This window comes from Pleuronectes platessa, chromosome 13 (genome assembly GCF_947347685.1).
Source record: "Pleuronectes platessa chromosome 13, fPlePla1.1, whole genome shotgun sequence".
In the NCBI taxonomy this organism is placed as follows: domain Eukaryota; kingdom Metazoa; phylum Chordata; class Actinopteri; order Pleuronectiformes; family Pleuronectidae; genus Pleuronectes; species Pleuronectes platessa.
This window is the reverse complement of record NC_070638.1, coordinates 361,106-377,833: the sequence shown is the minus strand read 5'-3', so window position 1 is coordinate 377,833 and position 16,728 is coordinate 361,106. Positions and strand designations below refer to the sequence as shown.

At 49.8% G+C, this 16,728-nt stretch overlaps 3 protein-coding genes across 3 annotated transcripts in view; 1 reads left to right on the top strand and 2 right to left on the bottom strand.

Moving 5' to 3' along the window:
- The window catches only part of pex5lb (peroxisomal biogenesis factor 5-like b), a 15,433-nt gene extending 3,898 nt beyond the window's left edge, over window positions 1-11,535 (bottom strand). The window contains exons 1-8 of the mRNA XM_053437790.1: window positions 11,521-11,535; window positions 8,723-8,815; window positions 7,615-7,726; window positions 3,291-3,500; window positions 2,970-3,090; window positions 2,817-2,880; window positions 1,482-1,577; window positions 1,074-1,193 (exon numbers count right to left, since the gene is read on the bottom strand). Of these exons, the coding sequence (XP_053293765.1) occupies window positions 1,074-1,193; window positions 1,482-1,577; window positions 2,817-2,880; window positions 2,970-3,090; window positions 3,291-3,500; window positions 7,615-7,726; window positions 8,723-8,815; window positions 11,521-11,535 (831 nt within the window). The remainder of the gene's footprint in view (window positions 1-1,073; window positions 1,194-1,481; window positions 1,578-2,816; window positions 2,881-2,969; window positions 3,091-3,290; window positions 3,501-7,614; window positions 7,727-8,722; window positions 8,816-11,520) is intronic.
- Window positions 11,536-11,869: 334 nt separating this feature from the next.
- On the bottom strand, window positions 11,870-15,714 carry si:ch1073-184j22.2 (dual specificity protein phosphatase 18). Its single transcript, XM_053437791.1, has 2 exons — window positions 14,539-15,714; window positions 11,870-13,587 (listed from the first exon to the last, which is right to left on the bottom strand). The coding sequence occupies exon 2, from the start codon at window positions 13,576-13,578 to the stop codon at window positions 12,907-12,909; it is 672 nt and encodes a 223-aa protein (XP_053293766.1). The 5' UTR covers window positions 13,579-13,587; window positions 14,539-15,714; the 3' UTR covers window positions 11,870-12,906.
- On the top strand, window positions 15,563-16,480 carry sft2d3 (SFT2 domain containing 3). Its single transcript, XM_053437792.1, has one exon. The coding sequence runs from the start codon at window positions 15,597-15,599 to the stop codon at window positions 16,248-16,250; it is 654 nt and encodes a 217-aa protein (XP_053293767.1). The 5' UTR covers window positions 15,563-15,596; the 3' UTR covers window positions 16,251-16,480.
- Window positions 16,481-16,728: the final 248 nt, after the last annotated feature.

Here is a 16,728-nt window from a genome sequence, read left to right as displayed (position 1 = left end):
TGTCAGGTTTATAAAGATCACTACAAGATCTACAGGTCTACAGGTCCACAGGTCTACAGGTCTACAGGTCTACAGGTCCACAGGTCTACAGGTCTACAGGTCCACAGGTCCATAGGTCTAGAGGTCTAGAGGTCTAGAGGTCCACAGGTCTACAGGTCTAGAGGTCCACAGGTCTACAGGTCTACAGGTCTACAGGTCTACAGGTCTAGAGGTCCACAGGTCTACAGGTCTACAGGTCCACAGGTCTACAGGTCTACAGGTCCACAGGTCTACAGGTCTACAGGTCCACAGGTCTACAGGTCCACAGGTCTACAGGTCCACAGGTCCAGAGGTCCACAGGTCTACAGGTCTACAGGTCCACAGGTCCTCAGGTCCACAGGTCTACAGGTCTACAGGTCCACAGGTCTACAGGTCTACAGGTCCACAGGTCCACAGGTCTACAGGTCCACAGGTCCACAGGTCCACAGGTCTACAGGTCCACAGGTCTACAGGTCTACAGGTCTACAGGTCCAGAGGTCTACAGGTCTACAGGTCCACAGGTCTACAGGTCTACAGGTCCACAGGTCTACAGGTCCACAGGTCCAGAGGTCCACAGGTCTACAGGTCTACAGGTCCACAGGTCCTCAGGTCCACAGGTCTACAGGTCCACAGGTCTACAGGTCTACAGGTCCACAGGTCTACAGGTCCACAGGTCCACAGGTCTACAGGTCCACAGGTCCACAGTTCCACAGGTCTACAGGTCCACAGGTCTACAGATCTACAGGGTCCACAGGTCTACAGATCTACAGGTCTACAGGTCTACAGGTCCACAGGTCTACAGGTCCACAGGTCTACAGATCTACAGGGTCCACAGGTCTACAGATCTACAGGTCTACAGGTCCACAGGTCCACAGGTCTACAGGTCCACAGGTCTACAGGTCCACAGGTCTACAGGTCTAGAGGTCCACAGGTCTACAGGTCCACAGGTCTACAGGTCCACAGGTCCACAGGTCCACAGGTCTACAGGTCTACAGATCTACAGGTCCACAGGTCTACAGGTCCACAGGTCCACAAGGACCAGTGTTTCCACTCACCTGCCCCACAGGGGAGGCGCTGGGCGGGACCGGCTGAAGATCCTCAGACTCCTCGAGCCAGTTTCTCCGAGCGAGCTCCTCCCACTCGGCCTCCATCTTATCCCAGAACTCAGTGTCCGACTGAAACACACACAGTGAGTGTGTGTCAGTGTGTGTTAGTGTGTGTCAGTGTGTGAGTGAGTGAGTGTGTGTCAGTTTGTGTGTCAGTCAGTGAGTGAGTGTGTGTCAGTGTGTGAGTCAGTGACGGTGTGTCATTGTGTGTCCGTGTGTGAGTGTGTGTGTCAGTGTGTGAGTGAGTGAGTGAGTGTCAGTGCGTGTAAATGTGTGTCAGTTTGTGTCTGTGTGTGTCTGAGTGTGTCTGTGTGTGTCTGTGTGTGTCTGTGTGTGTCTGTGTGTGTCTGTGTGTACCTCGACAGCAGCCTTCGCTCTTACAAACTCGTCGTCCTGAGACTCGTTTCTGTTCAGAGTACGAGTTCGTCTTCTCTGTCTGGACGCACCACATTCCTAAAAACACACAGACACACACACACATGGACACACAAACACACGGATACACACACACACGGACAGACACACACACACGGACAGACACACACACACACCTGTGAGAAACATTAAAGTTACGATAATTTGTTACCGAATAAACTAAAATTTTAACAATTAAAAATGTTCTTAACGTCATAATGTTATGTTACACAGCAGTGGGAGGACTGGTTGTGCAGTAGAACTGCACTGGGAGGACTGGTTGTGCAGTAGACCTGCAGTGGGAGGACTGGTTGTGCAGTAGACCTGCAGTGGGAGGACTGGTTGTGCAGTAGACCTGCAGTGGGAGGACTGGTTGTGCAGATGTCCTGAAGTGGGAGGACTGGTTGTGCAGTAGAACTGCACTGGGAGGACTGGTTGTGCAGTAGACCTGCAGTGGGAGGACTGGTTGTGCAGTAGTCCTGCAGTGGGAGGACTGGTTGTGCAGTAGAACTGCACTGGGAGGACTGGTTGTGCAGTAGACCTGCAGTGGGAGGACTGGTTGTGCAGTAGACCTGCAGTGGGAGGACTGGTTGTGCAGTAGACCTGCAGTGGGAGGACTGGTTGTGCAGATGTCCTGAAGTGGGAGGACTGGTTGTGCAGTAGAACTGCACTGGGAGGACTGGTTGTGCAGTAGACCTGCAGTGGGAGGACTGGTTGTGCAGTAGTCCTGTAGTGGGAGGACTGGTTGTGCAGTAGAACTGCACTGGGAGGACTGGTTGTGCAGTAGACCTGCAGTGGGAGGACTGGTTGTGCAGTAGACCTGCAGTGGGAGGACTGGTTGTGCAGTAGACCTGCAGTGGGAGGACTGGTTGTGCAGTAGAACTGCAGTGGGAGGACTGGTTGTGCAGTAGACCTGCACTGGGAGGACTGGTTGTGCAGTAGAACTGCACTGGGAGGACTGCACTTCAGTCATCGGCCTCATCCAGGATAATGATGAGTCTGCATACAGGCGGGAGGTTGAACAGCTGGTCCTGTGGTGCGGTCGCAACAACCTAGAGCTGAACACGCTTAAAACCGTGGAGATGACAGTGGACTTCAGGAGGAGCCCCCCAGCACTGCACCCCCTCACCATACTCAACAGTACTGTGTTGGCTCAGGTTCAGGTTTCTGGGATGTGTATTCTATGTAAGCGGCTGAGAGCCACTTTACCGAGTCAATTTCCCTGTTTGTGTAAACTTACTTGGCCAATAAACCTGAATGTGATTCTGGGTGTAGTACCTGTGGTGACGAGGTGAGGCTGTGGACGCTCTTCGTCCCTGGATCAGTTTTAAACTCTGCAGACCTGCAGCAGGAACATAAAGAGCTGTTGTTAGCGTTAGCGCCACCTGGAGGCGGCAGTGATCACTCCAGCACAGATAAGGATTTTTTTACCACAGCAGTTCACTGGAGGAGTGATGGGAGGTGCATCTCTTCTCATGTCTCCTCCTGCGTCCTCCGTCCTCCACGTCCAGATTCACCTCTTCCCATTTGTCCAGAGGAGACGAAAGACTGACTGTAAACATGACAAGGACACGACGCCTCAGATAGGAGTGTTGTTCATGTTTAAATAAAACAGTGATAAAGATGATTGAAGGACGTGTGGACATGGACGGTGGTGAGACAGGAAGTTAGTCTCATCAGAGTAAAAGCTCAGATTAAAAAGCTTTTAACAAAATGAGTAACAACAGGGGGGGGGGGGGGGGGTTGGCTTACCTGAGTCCAGTGACACCCGCTCCGGTGTCCTGGGACGGACGGGCAGGTGATCCACCTCCACCTGGATAAGCTCCGTCTCCTCAGGACACGCTCGCCGTCGAGGACTCATCGAGCTGCCCTTCCTCCTCAGAGGACTCCTCCTCCTCCTCCCCCCACTGACCTCCCCCGGCTGGCTGAAGTCCACCAGGTTCAGAGCTGTGGACAGAACTCCTGGACAGGAGGAGGGACCGGAGAAGGGACAGGAGGAAGGACAGGAGGAAGGACAGGAGAAGGGACAGGAGGAAGGACAGGAGGACGGACAGGAGGAAGGACAGGAGGAGGGACAGGAGGAAGGATAGGAGGAGGGACAGGAGGAGGGACAGGAGGAAGGACAGGAGGAAGGACAGGAGGAGGGACAGGAGGACGGACAGGAGGAAGGACAGGAGGAAGGACAGGAGGAGGGACAGGAGGAAGGACAGGAGAAGGGACAGGAGGAAGGATAGGAGGAGGGACAGGAGGACGGACAGGAGGAAGGACAGGAGGAAGGACAGGAGGAGGGACAGGAGGACGGACAGGAGGAAGGACAGGAGGAAGGACAGGAGGAGGGACAGGAGGAAGGACAGGAGAAGGGACAGGAGGAAGGACAGGAGGAGGGACAGGAGGACGGACAGGAGGAGGGACAGGAGGACGGACAGGAGGAAGGACAGGAGGAAGGACAGGAGGAAGGACAGGAGGAAGGACAGGAGGACGGACAGGAGGAAGGATAGGAGGAAGGACAGGAGGAAGGACAGGAGGAGGGACAGGAGGACGGACAGGAGGAAGGACAGGAGGAGGGACAGGAGGAAGGATAGGAGGAGGGACAGGAGGAGGGACAGGAGGAAGGACAGGAGGAAGGACAGGAGGAGGGACAGGAGGACGGACAGGAGGAAGGACAGGAGGAAGGACAGGAGGAGGGACAGGAGGAAGGACAGGAGAAGGGACAGGAGGAAGGATAGGAGGAGGGACAGGAGGACGGACAGGAGGAAGGACAGGAGGAAGGACAGGAGGAGGGACAGGAGGACGGACAGGAGGAAGGACAGGAGGAAGGACAGGAGGAGGGACAGGAGGAAGGACAGGAGAAGGGACAGGAGGAAGGACAGGAGGAGGGACAGGAGGACGGACAGGAGGAGGGACAGGAGGACGGACAGGAGGAAGGACAGGAGGAAGGACAGGAGGACGGACAGGAGGAAGGACAGGAGAAGGGACAGGAGGACGGACAGGAGGAAGGACAGGAGGAAGGACAGGAGGAAGGACAGGAGAAGGGACAGGAGGAAGGATAGGAGGAGGGACAGGAGGACGGACAGGAGGAGGGACAGGAGGAGGGACAGGAGGACGGACAGGAGGAAGGACAGGAGGACGGACAGGAGGAGGGACAGGAGGACGGACAGGAGGAAGGACAGGAGGAGGGACAGGAGGACGGACAGGAGGAAGGACAGGAGGACGGACAGGAGGAGGGACAGAAGGAAGGATAGGAGGAAGGACAGGAGGAAGGACAGGAGGAGGGACAGGAGGACGGACAGGAGGAAGGACAGGAGGAGGGACAGGAGGAAGGATAGGAGGAAGGACAGGAGGAAGGACAGGAGAAGGGACAGGAGGAAGGATAGGAGGAAGGACAGGAGGAAGGACAGGAGGAGGGACAGGAGGACGGACAGGAGGAAGGACAGGAGGAGGGACAGGAGGAAGGATAGGAGGAGGGACAGGAGGACGGACAGGAGGAAGGACAGGAGGACGGACAGGAGGAGGGACAGAAGAAGGGACAGGAGGAAGGACAGGAGGACGGACAGAGGAAGACAGGAGGAGGGACAGGAAGAGGGACAGGAGGAGGGACAGGAGGAGGGACAGAAGGACGGACAGGAGGAGGGACAGGAGGAATGATAGGAGGAGGGACAGGAGGAAGAAAAGAAGGACGGACAGGAGGATGGACAGGAGGAGGGACAGGAGGAAGGGACAGGAGGAGGGACAGTGAGCATATGCTAGTATGAATATCTTATCTTACTCCTTTGTGGGCCCGGTTGGCCTCTGTGAAGAAATCGGTCTATATATCATGTCCTCAGATGATGGACATGTCTCTGTCCTGGTCCTGTTGGATCTTAGTTCAGCATCTGACCCCACAGATCATAAGATTCTGTTAGAGAGACTGGAACCACATGTTGGGACCAGAGGAACATTAGACTGGTTTAAATCATATTATCACATAGATTTCAGTTCATGTTAACACTGACTCCTCCATGCACACACAGGTGAGTCATGGAGCTCCACAGGGTTCTGTCCCAGGACCGATGCTCTTCACCTTATATCTGCTCCTTTAGGCCACCTCCTCAGAAAGCCCCTCGTCCACTGTGACGCAGACGACACCCAGCTGTACATATATGAAGCTGATGAATCAAATCACTGAGTCCAACTTCACCTCTCAAGAACATCCAGGTCTGGATGACCCACAACTTCTTACTTCTAAAGTCAGACAGAGCTCATCGTGTTTGTCACTAAACATCTCAGAGAAACACTGTGGGACCAGCTAGTCCCCTTGGTGTTAGTTTGTCCCCCAGCTCCACTGTGAGGAACCTGAGTTAGGACCAGGACATGTGACCCACATATAGAACAAGTCTCTAGGACAGCTTTCTTCCACCTTCACAGTATTAGGAACATTAGGAACATCCTGTCTCAGAAGGAAGCTGAGAAACTCGTCCACTTGTTCCCTCTAGACTGAACCAGTATAAGTCTTTATCATCAGGACGTCCCAGTGAGTCTGTGAGAAGCCTCCAGTTGGTCCAAGATGCTGCAGCACGAGAGCTGACAGGAACCAGAAGAGAACATCTCACTGCTCTGAGCTTCTCTCACTGGCTCCCTGTGAAACTCTGAACATCAAGATCCTGCTCCTCACATAGAAAGATCTGAACAATCCAACCCTTCATGTATCAAAGAGCTCATCACACTGTCCTGTCCTGATAGATCACTGTCTGTCTGTCTGTCTGTCTGTCTCATTAAATAAATAAATTAAGTTCACTGCTCATTGACTGTGATCGTTTTTAACTGGTATTTATATCAATTATTAATATGTCCAATAATCAATGAAAGAACCTGATGAGATTTGATGCCACATGGATGAATGGATACGAGCTGCAGCGGTGACCTTCATCACGCTGACACTCGACCACAGCTTGTTCTGATTTCAGCTGCGTCTCAGTTACAGAAACACAGAGAAGGTCAGAGGTGTGAGTAACGGACGCTGCAGGTGACAGATGGTCACGGAGCAGGAAGGAGGTCGGCCAAGGACAGGAAGTTAGAGACAAGTGAGGAGGACACAGGAAGTTAGAAAACAACAGAGTGAGGAAAGGAGGAGGAGAAGGAGCATGAGCCAGCAGCTGATCTGATTGGCTCTCTGTACACATGTGTATCCTATAGGTTGGAAACACAGATCTTGTGGTGATGGCGTCATTTGCAGTAGTGATCAGGGAGTTAAACTCTTCTCAGACTCCAGGTCAGATCCAGAGTTTGTGTTTCACAGCTGAACAACTCAGCAGCAGGTTTTCTGCACAGACTCGTTCAGCATCAGATCCTCCTCATGGTTCACGTGAGAGGTGGAGCAGCCGGGGGGGGGGGGGGGCAGACACACACAGGAAGTGACCTGTTACCTGCTGCAGGGGTCACGTGATCATGTTTACATCACCTGACAAGTCGTCAGCTCTGATCACCACAAACTCTCCTCACATCTTCGTCTGTGTCTTCATCGTGTGTGTCAGCACTTTGTCACCAGAGACATTTGTGTCCCCTGTTAGAAGCTCCCCCCCCCCCCCCCTCTCACTCAGTGAATCAGTGGAGGATCCTCTGCTGTTCACCCTGCTCCTGGATTTACACTTTAAACAGGAGCTCAGGAGGAGAAACTGAGTGTGATCCTCCAGAGAAGATCCAGAGAACTGAGGAGCTCAGTCTGGAAGAAGCTGCAGCCTCAGCTGTCAATCAAAATCCTCAAATAACTGATTCAAACCAAACTGATCAGAAACACTTGAACAAACATCAGTGAGATGAGAACGAGTTGAAACGACAAAAACATCTTTAACATTTATTTAACGTCTACTTTGAATTTATTATTTTTGGTCCTTGTCCCATCTGCTAACATGGAGGAGGTTAATGAGCTATACTGCAGCCAGACACCAGGGGGCGATGAATATGATTTGGCTCCAGTTTTAGGATCCATTGTGTCATTCCTCTTTGTTTACAGTCTGATGATTGCGTGTGTGTGTGTGTGTGTGTGTGTGTGTGTGTGTGTGTGTGTGTGTGTGAGATCATTAGTGAGTCAGGACTCAACCTGCTGTGTTGGAGGTGAGAGGTCGGGAGGCGGCGTCACCACGGCTCTCTGACAGGAAGTCATCGATGGAGGGACTCAGCAGGGGGCGACTCTCCTGCTGCTCGCCGACCAGCTGCAGAGAAACGAGAAGACGTGACCGAGACACTGAGCAGGACGAAGACCATCAGGGTCCTGATCCTGATTCATATTTAAAGAACAGTTAAAATATGTAGACTGAATGGACTATGATCACTTCCTGTTTTTTCAAAATAAAAGCAGCTGAAACGACAGTGAACTCAGTAGAAGGAAAGTCTGACATGAAACAAGGTGAGAAACCGTTTCAGGTTGAAACACCTGAAGCTTGTCGACAGGAGTCTGAACCAAATCAACACAAAAGTAAAAGTCTCCGTTCACACCTGGTGGCCAGTCTGACACGCCCCCTAACATCCAAGTGAGAGCAGAGGCCGACAGCCAATCAGAAGAGACCAGCTGATCTGTCAGACTTTCTCACGTGAGCAGCAGACAGGAAGTCTAGTTTGAATTCTGCTGAAGAGGTCACATGGTTTTGTTTACCTCACATCAACAACTGAGCATCTCTGGAGCTCAGTGCAGGTCTGAAAGAAGCTTTGAGATAACTACTTCCTGCCAGTGACTGAAAGGAATTCTGGGTAATGTAGGACAAAGTGCAACCTTTAATTCAGTGGTTCAGGCTGAGGCCGGATTCTCACTGATTAGAGACTGTGTGTGTCTGTCTGTGTGCGTGTTTCCTAATCCACGCAGTCGTGTACGTCCACATGTCCACTGGAATATGTTTGTGTTTAATCCTGTGACACATGGAAGACACAAAGTAGAAAGTTCCAGAAGACGAGGAGATGCTGGAGTGAGACGAGGTGAGATCAAAGGATGAGCTCCACAGCCTCACTCAGATTCATGTTTCACTCCGAGCTATTCAGCATTATTAATATTATGATTAGATTTTATGAATCAAGTTATTCAGCATCTTTAATATTATGATTTATTTTTATGAATCAACTAAAAATATATCTTTGAAGTTCAGGAAAAACAAGAAGAAATAAAAAACGAATCTCCGATAGTGCCACAAACAAACAAGCGTGGTCGTCATGCCAACCTTGGTTGTCACGGTGAGGCGGGGGTTTCCTTCAGAGGCCTTGTTGCCAGGAAGCTCCTTCAGCACCATGGCAACGACCCTTTCACCTGTGGCCTACAACAGGTTGATTGACAGGTGGATTGAGAGGTTGATTGACAGGTGGATTGACAGGTGGATTCACTCTGAGAACTTCTTCTTCTGGTGTTATCCAGGTTCCGCTCGTCTGACAGGAAACGTTTACGTGTGTTTCTGTGGAGACGAGCTGACGATGACATCATCGAGAAAATAAACAGAATAAATCCTGACGTGATAAAAAAGAGGATAATGAGTTTTCATTGTAAAAACACGTTTGTACCACGTGAACATCATGGATCCTGAGGCAACTCTTCATTTTCTATATAAAACCAACATTCTGGTTTCTTCACATACATGTTTGACTTTTCTCGTTCTGTAAAACATGTTTGATGACTCATCACGTGTCCCGAGGTTTCTGGAATCTTAACTTCCTCCCGTGACAAGGGACCGGGACGCTGTGACCTCCATGTGACGTCCAACCAACACAAACACACACACACACGCACACACGGACGGATGAACCATGGAACACACTCTCACTCCAGTTTCATCTGTCACAGGTTTAGCCTAGCTTAGCATAAATGGTTTTGTGGTTTTGTATTTATAGAGCTTTTCTAGTCTTGATGACTCAAAGCACTTTACAGTTCAGTTTTACATTCACACACACAATCACACAGTGCATCTATTAGCAGCACTTTGTTATTCTATGGGGGGGGGGGGGGGGGGGGGGCATGCAGGGTTCAACATCTTGCCCAAAGGACACTTCAGCATGCATATGGGTCAGACTGGGGATCGAACTGCCGACCTTCAGGTTGGAGGACGACCACTCTACCCCTCAACCACAGCCGCCCTGGAAACAGCTGCTAGCCAGTGCTGTGCTAGCATAAACAGCTACAATATCCAACAGTACCTTAGCATAAGGATCAAGATAAAAGGAAATGCTCTACATCAAGATATGATCCAGATACAAACATCTGGATCCAACAACACAATCTACACACAATGATCCAGATATGTGACAGAACCTAGTTACGAGGATCTAGATATACAAGATGTTCAGAATACCAGGATGAGATCCAGATTCAAGGACAAATGTTCAAACATAGGCACAATGGTCCAGGTACAAAAAAACACGTACAAGGATCAAGATCCAATCACACAATCGATAAAAGGGTCTTGATCAGATCAGAAATCCAGATAGCGCCACCACACAGATGTGACAGTTACTGCAGCTGTGAGGTTCAGCTCAGTCGAGACAGACGTGTGTTTTCAGACCGTCAGTGAACGCAGCACGACGAGTTCATCAATAAAACATCAGCCACAGTTTTATTATTAGAACGAGTAAAACACGTGATCTGTGACGAGAAGCAATATGACGTGTCCGATTCAACACGCTACTGATGAGCCGCGTGTGCTTCATCATTAATCCATGACAGTGAAGTCGATCGATTCAAAAACAAAGAGTTCACTGATGTCAAATGAAATCAATGACACAGAGACGTGTCTGCAAACGGAGTGATGGAAGTAACGAGGGACATTTACTCACACTCCATTTGTGATTACATGTAATTTGTATATCTTGGTTTTCTGTTTCTTCAGGATGAAGAAAATAACAAACTGAAACAAACGTTCTCTCTCACTCTCTAATTCCTCACTGTCACAGTGTCGCTCGTCCAGCTCATCTGTGTGTGTGTGTGTGTGTGTGTGTGTGTGTGTGTGTGTGTGTGTGTGTGTGTGTGTGTGTGTGTGTGTTGTTGCTGGAGATGCTGTCGGACTAAAAATAACCTGCTGAGCAAACAGTCCTCCATCCTCCCAACGGAGCTGCTGCTTTAAATCACACTGAGAGGTCCTGACTCACACTCTTATACTAATGTGAAGAATAATACTATAAATACTAATAGTATTGACGGTATCATTACTGATCCTGACTCTGACACAGTGAATATAAATGTACTGAGATCAAATAAATAAACCACATTCACATTAAGGTCAGGTCAAATATCTGTTCCCTGATGAAACTGTAACCAACACATTCGATCATGAAGTTCATGAATCTGTAAATATTTAAATTCAAAATCAAAGATGAAGATCAACGTGAAACGGAAATGAATAGATTTATCTATTTACAGCTTTACGGTAACTGAGTGAAGATAAACTTCCTGGATTTGCCCCTGAACAGAATCGGACATGTTTCTGTATGTTTCAATAACAACAACTTTTCTGTGTTATGCTGAAAAACACGTATTAAATCTGAGTTTAAAGTGTTGATGATTCAGATGTTAGAAATAAAACACGGGATGAAACTGAGCCGAGGTCGACGGTGACTGACGGAGAATATTTGACCCCAGGAGGTTTAGATATTTATAATCCGACAGCTTCATTGTATAATTAAACTTGAATGATAGAGTTTCCCCTGAGACTCAGTCACACTGTAAATACAGAACAAGACAAAATGCCCATTTATATATATATATACACACACAGTCACTGATCATCTTTATATCATTTATGTGATTAGAACATGTATGAACATGTGATTTGAACATGTGATATGATCATGTATGAGCATGTTATTTGATCATGTAGGAAAATATGATTAGAAGACGTATGAACATGTGATTTGATAATGTATTAACATGTATGAACATGTGATTAGATCATGTAAGAACATGTGATATGATCATGTGTGACATGGGTTAAACTGTGTGATGTGTTCAGGTGTCAGGTGGAAACAGGAGACTCACCTGGACCTGGTACATGTCTCAGATCAGCGGGACGCAGGTGGAGCTGCAGCCGCCAGGAGTCCACCGCAGCCTGGGTCCGCTGCACCGCGCCGCTCGGTTCTTAAAGCCCCAGGTCTGAGCTCCGGGTCCCGGTCCTCTTTGTCCCGTCACCGGAGCTGCGGACGCGTCGGGGTCCGGTTGTCATGTCGCGGTGTTCCGGTGGAGGGCGGGATCAAAACAAACCGAGCTGCTCCGAGGTCCAGCTTCCTTTGCGGCTTTTCACAATAAAAGAGGTTCATTTAGCGGAAACGGACATTAACTGAAATGATAAAAACGCAACATGAAGAAAAAGAACAAACTCGAGTCGACACAAGAAATAAATATCAATTTAATGAATTTCAATACGTTTTTCAGAGACAAAATGAACCAGGACACATGACGTCACCAGACATATATTAAGTATTATGTATTATATATATTTTGGATTCTCTTTACATTGTTTTACTCTGCTTTAACTTTGAAAATATCTTGCATCACTTTTTGATTACTTGACACATGAAGCACATGGACAGATGTTCATCCAGATGTTGAAGTGAAAATTCTCACACAAAATTTCTTCATTTTGAAAAATAACATCTTTAATCAAATGGGAGAAACTAACATTTTGAACTCTGTTTCACTGTTTTTCTGCCGGTGTGAAGAAGTGAACTTTCTGAATAATAAAAGGTTAGTGACCAGCAGGGGGCGACTCCACTGGTAGTCTCTATAGAAAGTGACTTCTCACTTTATGACGTCAGTAACATTCAGGAGTTTCTGTCTCAGTCTCTAGTTTCAAGTCTTCTTCAAATAGCTGATGATCATTTAGTGAATTATGATCATATAGAGTCAAACAGACCATAAAGCACCAGATATGTTGGGGGGGATACCACAGTGTGATTGACAGCTAGTCCTGTCCAATGTGCTGGTGGCAGGTGGGCGTGTCATCGAGCTCTCAGTCAGGCTCCACCTCACTTCTCCTAATATGGTTACTTCACTGTGGCCCTGCCGATGCTAGGCACCAGCAACATGGCTGTAATATTTACGTTTCTTTCAGCATGAGCTAGCATGCTAGCAGTCAGGTATGGTAATGTAGGAAATAAAGGCGTGATGACAGAGAAAATATGAGACCAATAAATAAACATTTAAATCAGTCAAGTTAAAATGACCAATACATTTATCGTCCAATGAAACATTACCCTCAAACATTTCTCACGTCAGGCTGTTTGCACCACCAGAGGGCGGCGTTCAGTGAGCTCTTCTCATGATCACGGAACCCGAACACAGGAGAAGTCATCGAATCACTCGAAGCTTCCGCCAGCCCGTCAGCGGAGGAGATGCATTGTGGGTAGTCGTTGTTTCTAAGATGTTTCAGATACCATGGCGCTCACAGCTCAGACTTTTACGCCGCTGAACTATTTTCTTCTTCTTGACTTGTTTCCTGGTGTCGGACCTCGTGACATCACAGGTGACCCTGCCATCAGTGACCTGGGTACCAGCATTAACCAGTTCCTCTGCTGCTGCGGTGGCGTTGACCTCGTCATCCTCTGTGTCCTCGGCGTCAGGGGGGGGGGGTGGAAGGGACATCTCATCCACTGTTGCGACTTTGACGGTGTTTTTCCCGTAGAGACGCTTCTCGTACTTCAGGAGCTGGTCCCAGAATCCGGCATTCAGCCTGACCCAGGGCCGACTCTCCTGCACCCAGCGATGTGCCTGGCAAAGCGTCACACCCCTGTACCGCATCAGGTACGCCATCACCAGCGCCGGAGAGCGGCTCATCCCGGCAGCACAGTGCACCAGGGTGCCGCCAGCTCGGTTGCCATGGATACGGTCTGCCACCCGGTCAAAGTGGTCCCCGAGGCGAGCGCTGGGTAGGTCGGAGACTGGAACCCGGACACACTCCACCCCAGGGTAGGCGGGGCAGGTGTGGCTCAGTGTGGCGTTGACAATCAGGGTGATGCTTTTCTGTGATATCAGCGCTGCGTTGAGGGGGGCGTCGGCACTGCCCAGGAAGAGGGTGGGGGTGATCTGAGAGACGGACATGAAGCCGACCTGTCAGGAGGACCAGGCGGAAACGCCAATATCAGTAATCAGTGATTGATTATTCATGTCTTATCAGTTCTGTCAATAACACGATCAAAACTGTTGCTCCCAGAAAAATGTCCTGGACTGATATCTTAGCTTAGCACAAAGACTGGAGACTGGGTAAACTGTTAGCCTAGCATAGCACAAAGACTGGAGACAGGGGAAACTGTTAGCCTAGCTTAGCACAAAGACTTGAGACAGGGGAAACTGTTAGCCTAGCATAGCACAAAGACTGGAGACAGGAGAAACGGTTAGCCTAGCATAGCACAAAGACTGGAGACAGGGTAACTATTAGCCTAGCATAGCACAAAGACTGGAGACAGGAGAAACTGTTAGCCTAGCATAGCACAAAGATTGTAGACAGGGGAAACTATAAGCCTAGCATAGCACAAAGACTGGAGATAGGGGAAACTGTTAGCCTAGGTTAGCACACAGACTTGAGACAGGGGAAACTGTTAGCCTAGCGTAGCACAAAGACTGGAGACAGGAGAAACGGTTAGCGTAGCATAGCACAAAGACTGGAGACAGGGGAAACTATTAGCCTAGCATAGCACAAAGACTGGAGACAGGATAAACTGTTAGCCTAGCATAGCACAAAGATTGTAGACAGGGGAAACTGTAAGCCTAGCGTAGCACAAAGACTGGAGACAGGAGAAACGGTTAGCGTAGCATAGCACAAAGACTGGAGACAGGGGAAACTGTTAGCCTAGCATAGCACAAAGACTGGAGACAGGAGAAACTGTTAGCCTAGCATAGCACAAAGACTGGAGACAGGGGAAACTGTTAGCCTAGCATAGCACAAAGACTGGAGACAGGGGAAACTGTTAGCCTAGCATAGCACAAAGACTGGAGACAGGGGAAACTGATCTCAGCTGAACGTCAGTGATAACAAACCTCAGCCCATGTGAACGCTCTCACCTGTCGTCTTCAGGTTCACGTCACATTGAACTTTGGACCCGTCTTACGACCTGCACCCTTCTTCAGCTGCTGGGGTGAAATGCATGCTGGGATACCATGGCAGCTGGTTCCTGTGTAAGCTTAGTACACACACTGTAGATGGTTGTGTGCCAGCCTTCCAGCCAATCACCTGAAGGGTTATTTTTGGACGGACAGCTGGAGTCATGTGACCTGACACATGAAGATTCTCAGTCATGGAGTCTTCGACACTTCTGACTGACGGAGGCGTCAGTAGTGTTGTGCACGTTCACACGTCTCATGAACTAGTTCAAAGTTCAGTTCATACAAGTAAACATGAATAGTTCACGTTCATAGTTCACCATTTAAAATCTGAACTAGTTCATAGTTCAGTTCATAGTTTTAGGTGGAGAGTGAGGCGCCCGGCTCTTCACACCGGTCAGCCCGCGGATCTGCTTTCTCCGCTTGTTGTTGAAAGGACCCGTTCAATGTACTGGTTTGGGGGTATATGATGATGGTCTTCATAGCCCAAACTAAAACTAAAAATGTTTGATTCAGATTCTCTGACAGAAGCTTCGTTGAATCCAGACATGTGTGTTTCACACAGACTTTTAAACCTGTTGCACACTGAGGTGATTAAAGCCTCTAAAGTTCACTGATCACATTTCTCGTCCTAGTTTTCAGCACCAGTTCTTCTTCTTCTTCTTCTTCTTCTGTCCTGTGTGTTTACAGTTTAAAGACATTTGGCCCATACATTTAATTTATGGTGATAAGATAAGAACAACCAAGCTTAAGTCTGCTTGTGAGCACAGGCTGGTCATTTACTCAAGCACAGCGGCCTGTGGGCTGTTTGTTTCATGGATTACACCTGAATAATTAAAATTAACCTCGTCCCTTCACAGCTTCCCTTTGTCCTGATGTACCTGAACCTGTTTGTGTCATAACATGTAGTTCTTTATCTGACCATTGGGGGGCAGGAGAGCACCACAGGGCCGGAAGTCGACATAAGAATAAGCGAAGAAGAAGGTGGTGCTAACAGTTAGCCGTTAGCTCCCTCCGTCATGGCGGACCTGAACCGACAGCTCCAGGAGTACCTGACTCAGTCCAAAGGCGGCGGCGGAGCGAAGACCATCTCCAGCACCACGGTGGACTTTGCCGACCCGGAGCCGGTTCCCGGGAGCTGGTTCGGGCGGTGGTCCAGCCCACGGTCCGGACAGACCTCAACTTCAAACAGCGGCTTCTCCTGGCCGTGGTCAGCCGAGCCGGACCCGTGTCTGCCGGGCATGAGCCGGCGGCAGCGGCTGGTGGGGTTCGGGGTGTGCGCGTCGTTCTCTGCGCTGTGCTTCGGGCTGTCCGCGCTGTACGCGCCGCTGCTGCTGATCTACGCCCGGAAGTTCGCCCTGCTCTGGTCGCTCGGTTCGCTGTTCGCCATCGCGGCCGCGGCGGTGCTGCGCGGCCCGAGCAAGCTCGTCGCCGGCCTCCCCACCTCCCCCGCGGCCGCCGTGTACCTGTGCGCCCTCGGAGGGACTCTGTACGCGGCGCTGAGCCTCCACAGCACCGTGCTGACCGCGCTAGGCGCTGCCCTGCAGGTGGCGGTCATCGTCGGGTACGTAGTGTCGCTTCTGCCCGGAGGCAGCGCCGGGATCCGCTTCATGGGGGGCATGGCGGCCTCCGCCATCAAAAGGACCGTGACCGGGAAAACCATTCCCATCTGACCGGAGAATGAGCGCCAGGGCCGGGGCGGAGTTAGCGCTTTTCCCCGGACCAGAAAGGACCAAGATATCAGTACATTCCTCCAGGAAGCAGACTGTCAGCTGATCGCTGATCAGCTGCTGGTGAGCAGGTGTGAAGCAAACACCGGACACGTGCTGCTGATTGGTCAGATCCGGTCACATGACTGATGATTGATCTGATTGTTTCGTATTAAAATGTAATTAAAAACTAACGTCATGTTTCCTGATCAATCACCTGATGTAAACAGCTGGAGGGCACAGCTATCTCACCTGTCTCACTCACATCCTGTCTCACATCCTGTCTCACTCCTCACTGTCTCACCTCCCCTCACCTGTCTAACCCCACCTGTCTCACCTGTTTACCTCCCCTCACATCCCGTCTCCCCTCTTTGACCTCTAACACGATGGTAACCAGTGAGACGTGACTGTAGAGGTCAGAGCCTTGAGCGTCTCACTGACA

Bases quoted from the DNA above. Each gene is read 5' to 3' on its own strand.
- si:ch1073-184j22.2 (XM_053437791.1), bottom strand. From the start codon at position 13,578: ATGTCCGTCTCTCAGATCACCCCCACCCTCTTCCTGGGCAGTGCCGAC.
- sft2d3 (XM_053437792.1), top strand. From the start codon at position 15,597: ATGGCGGACCTGAACCGACAGCTCCAGGAGTACCTGACTCAGTCCAAA.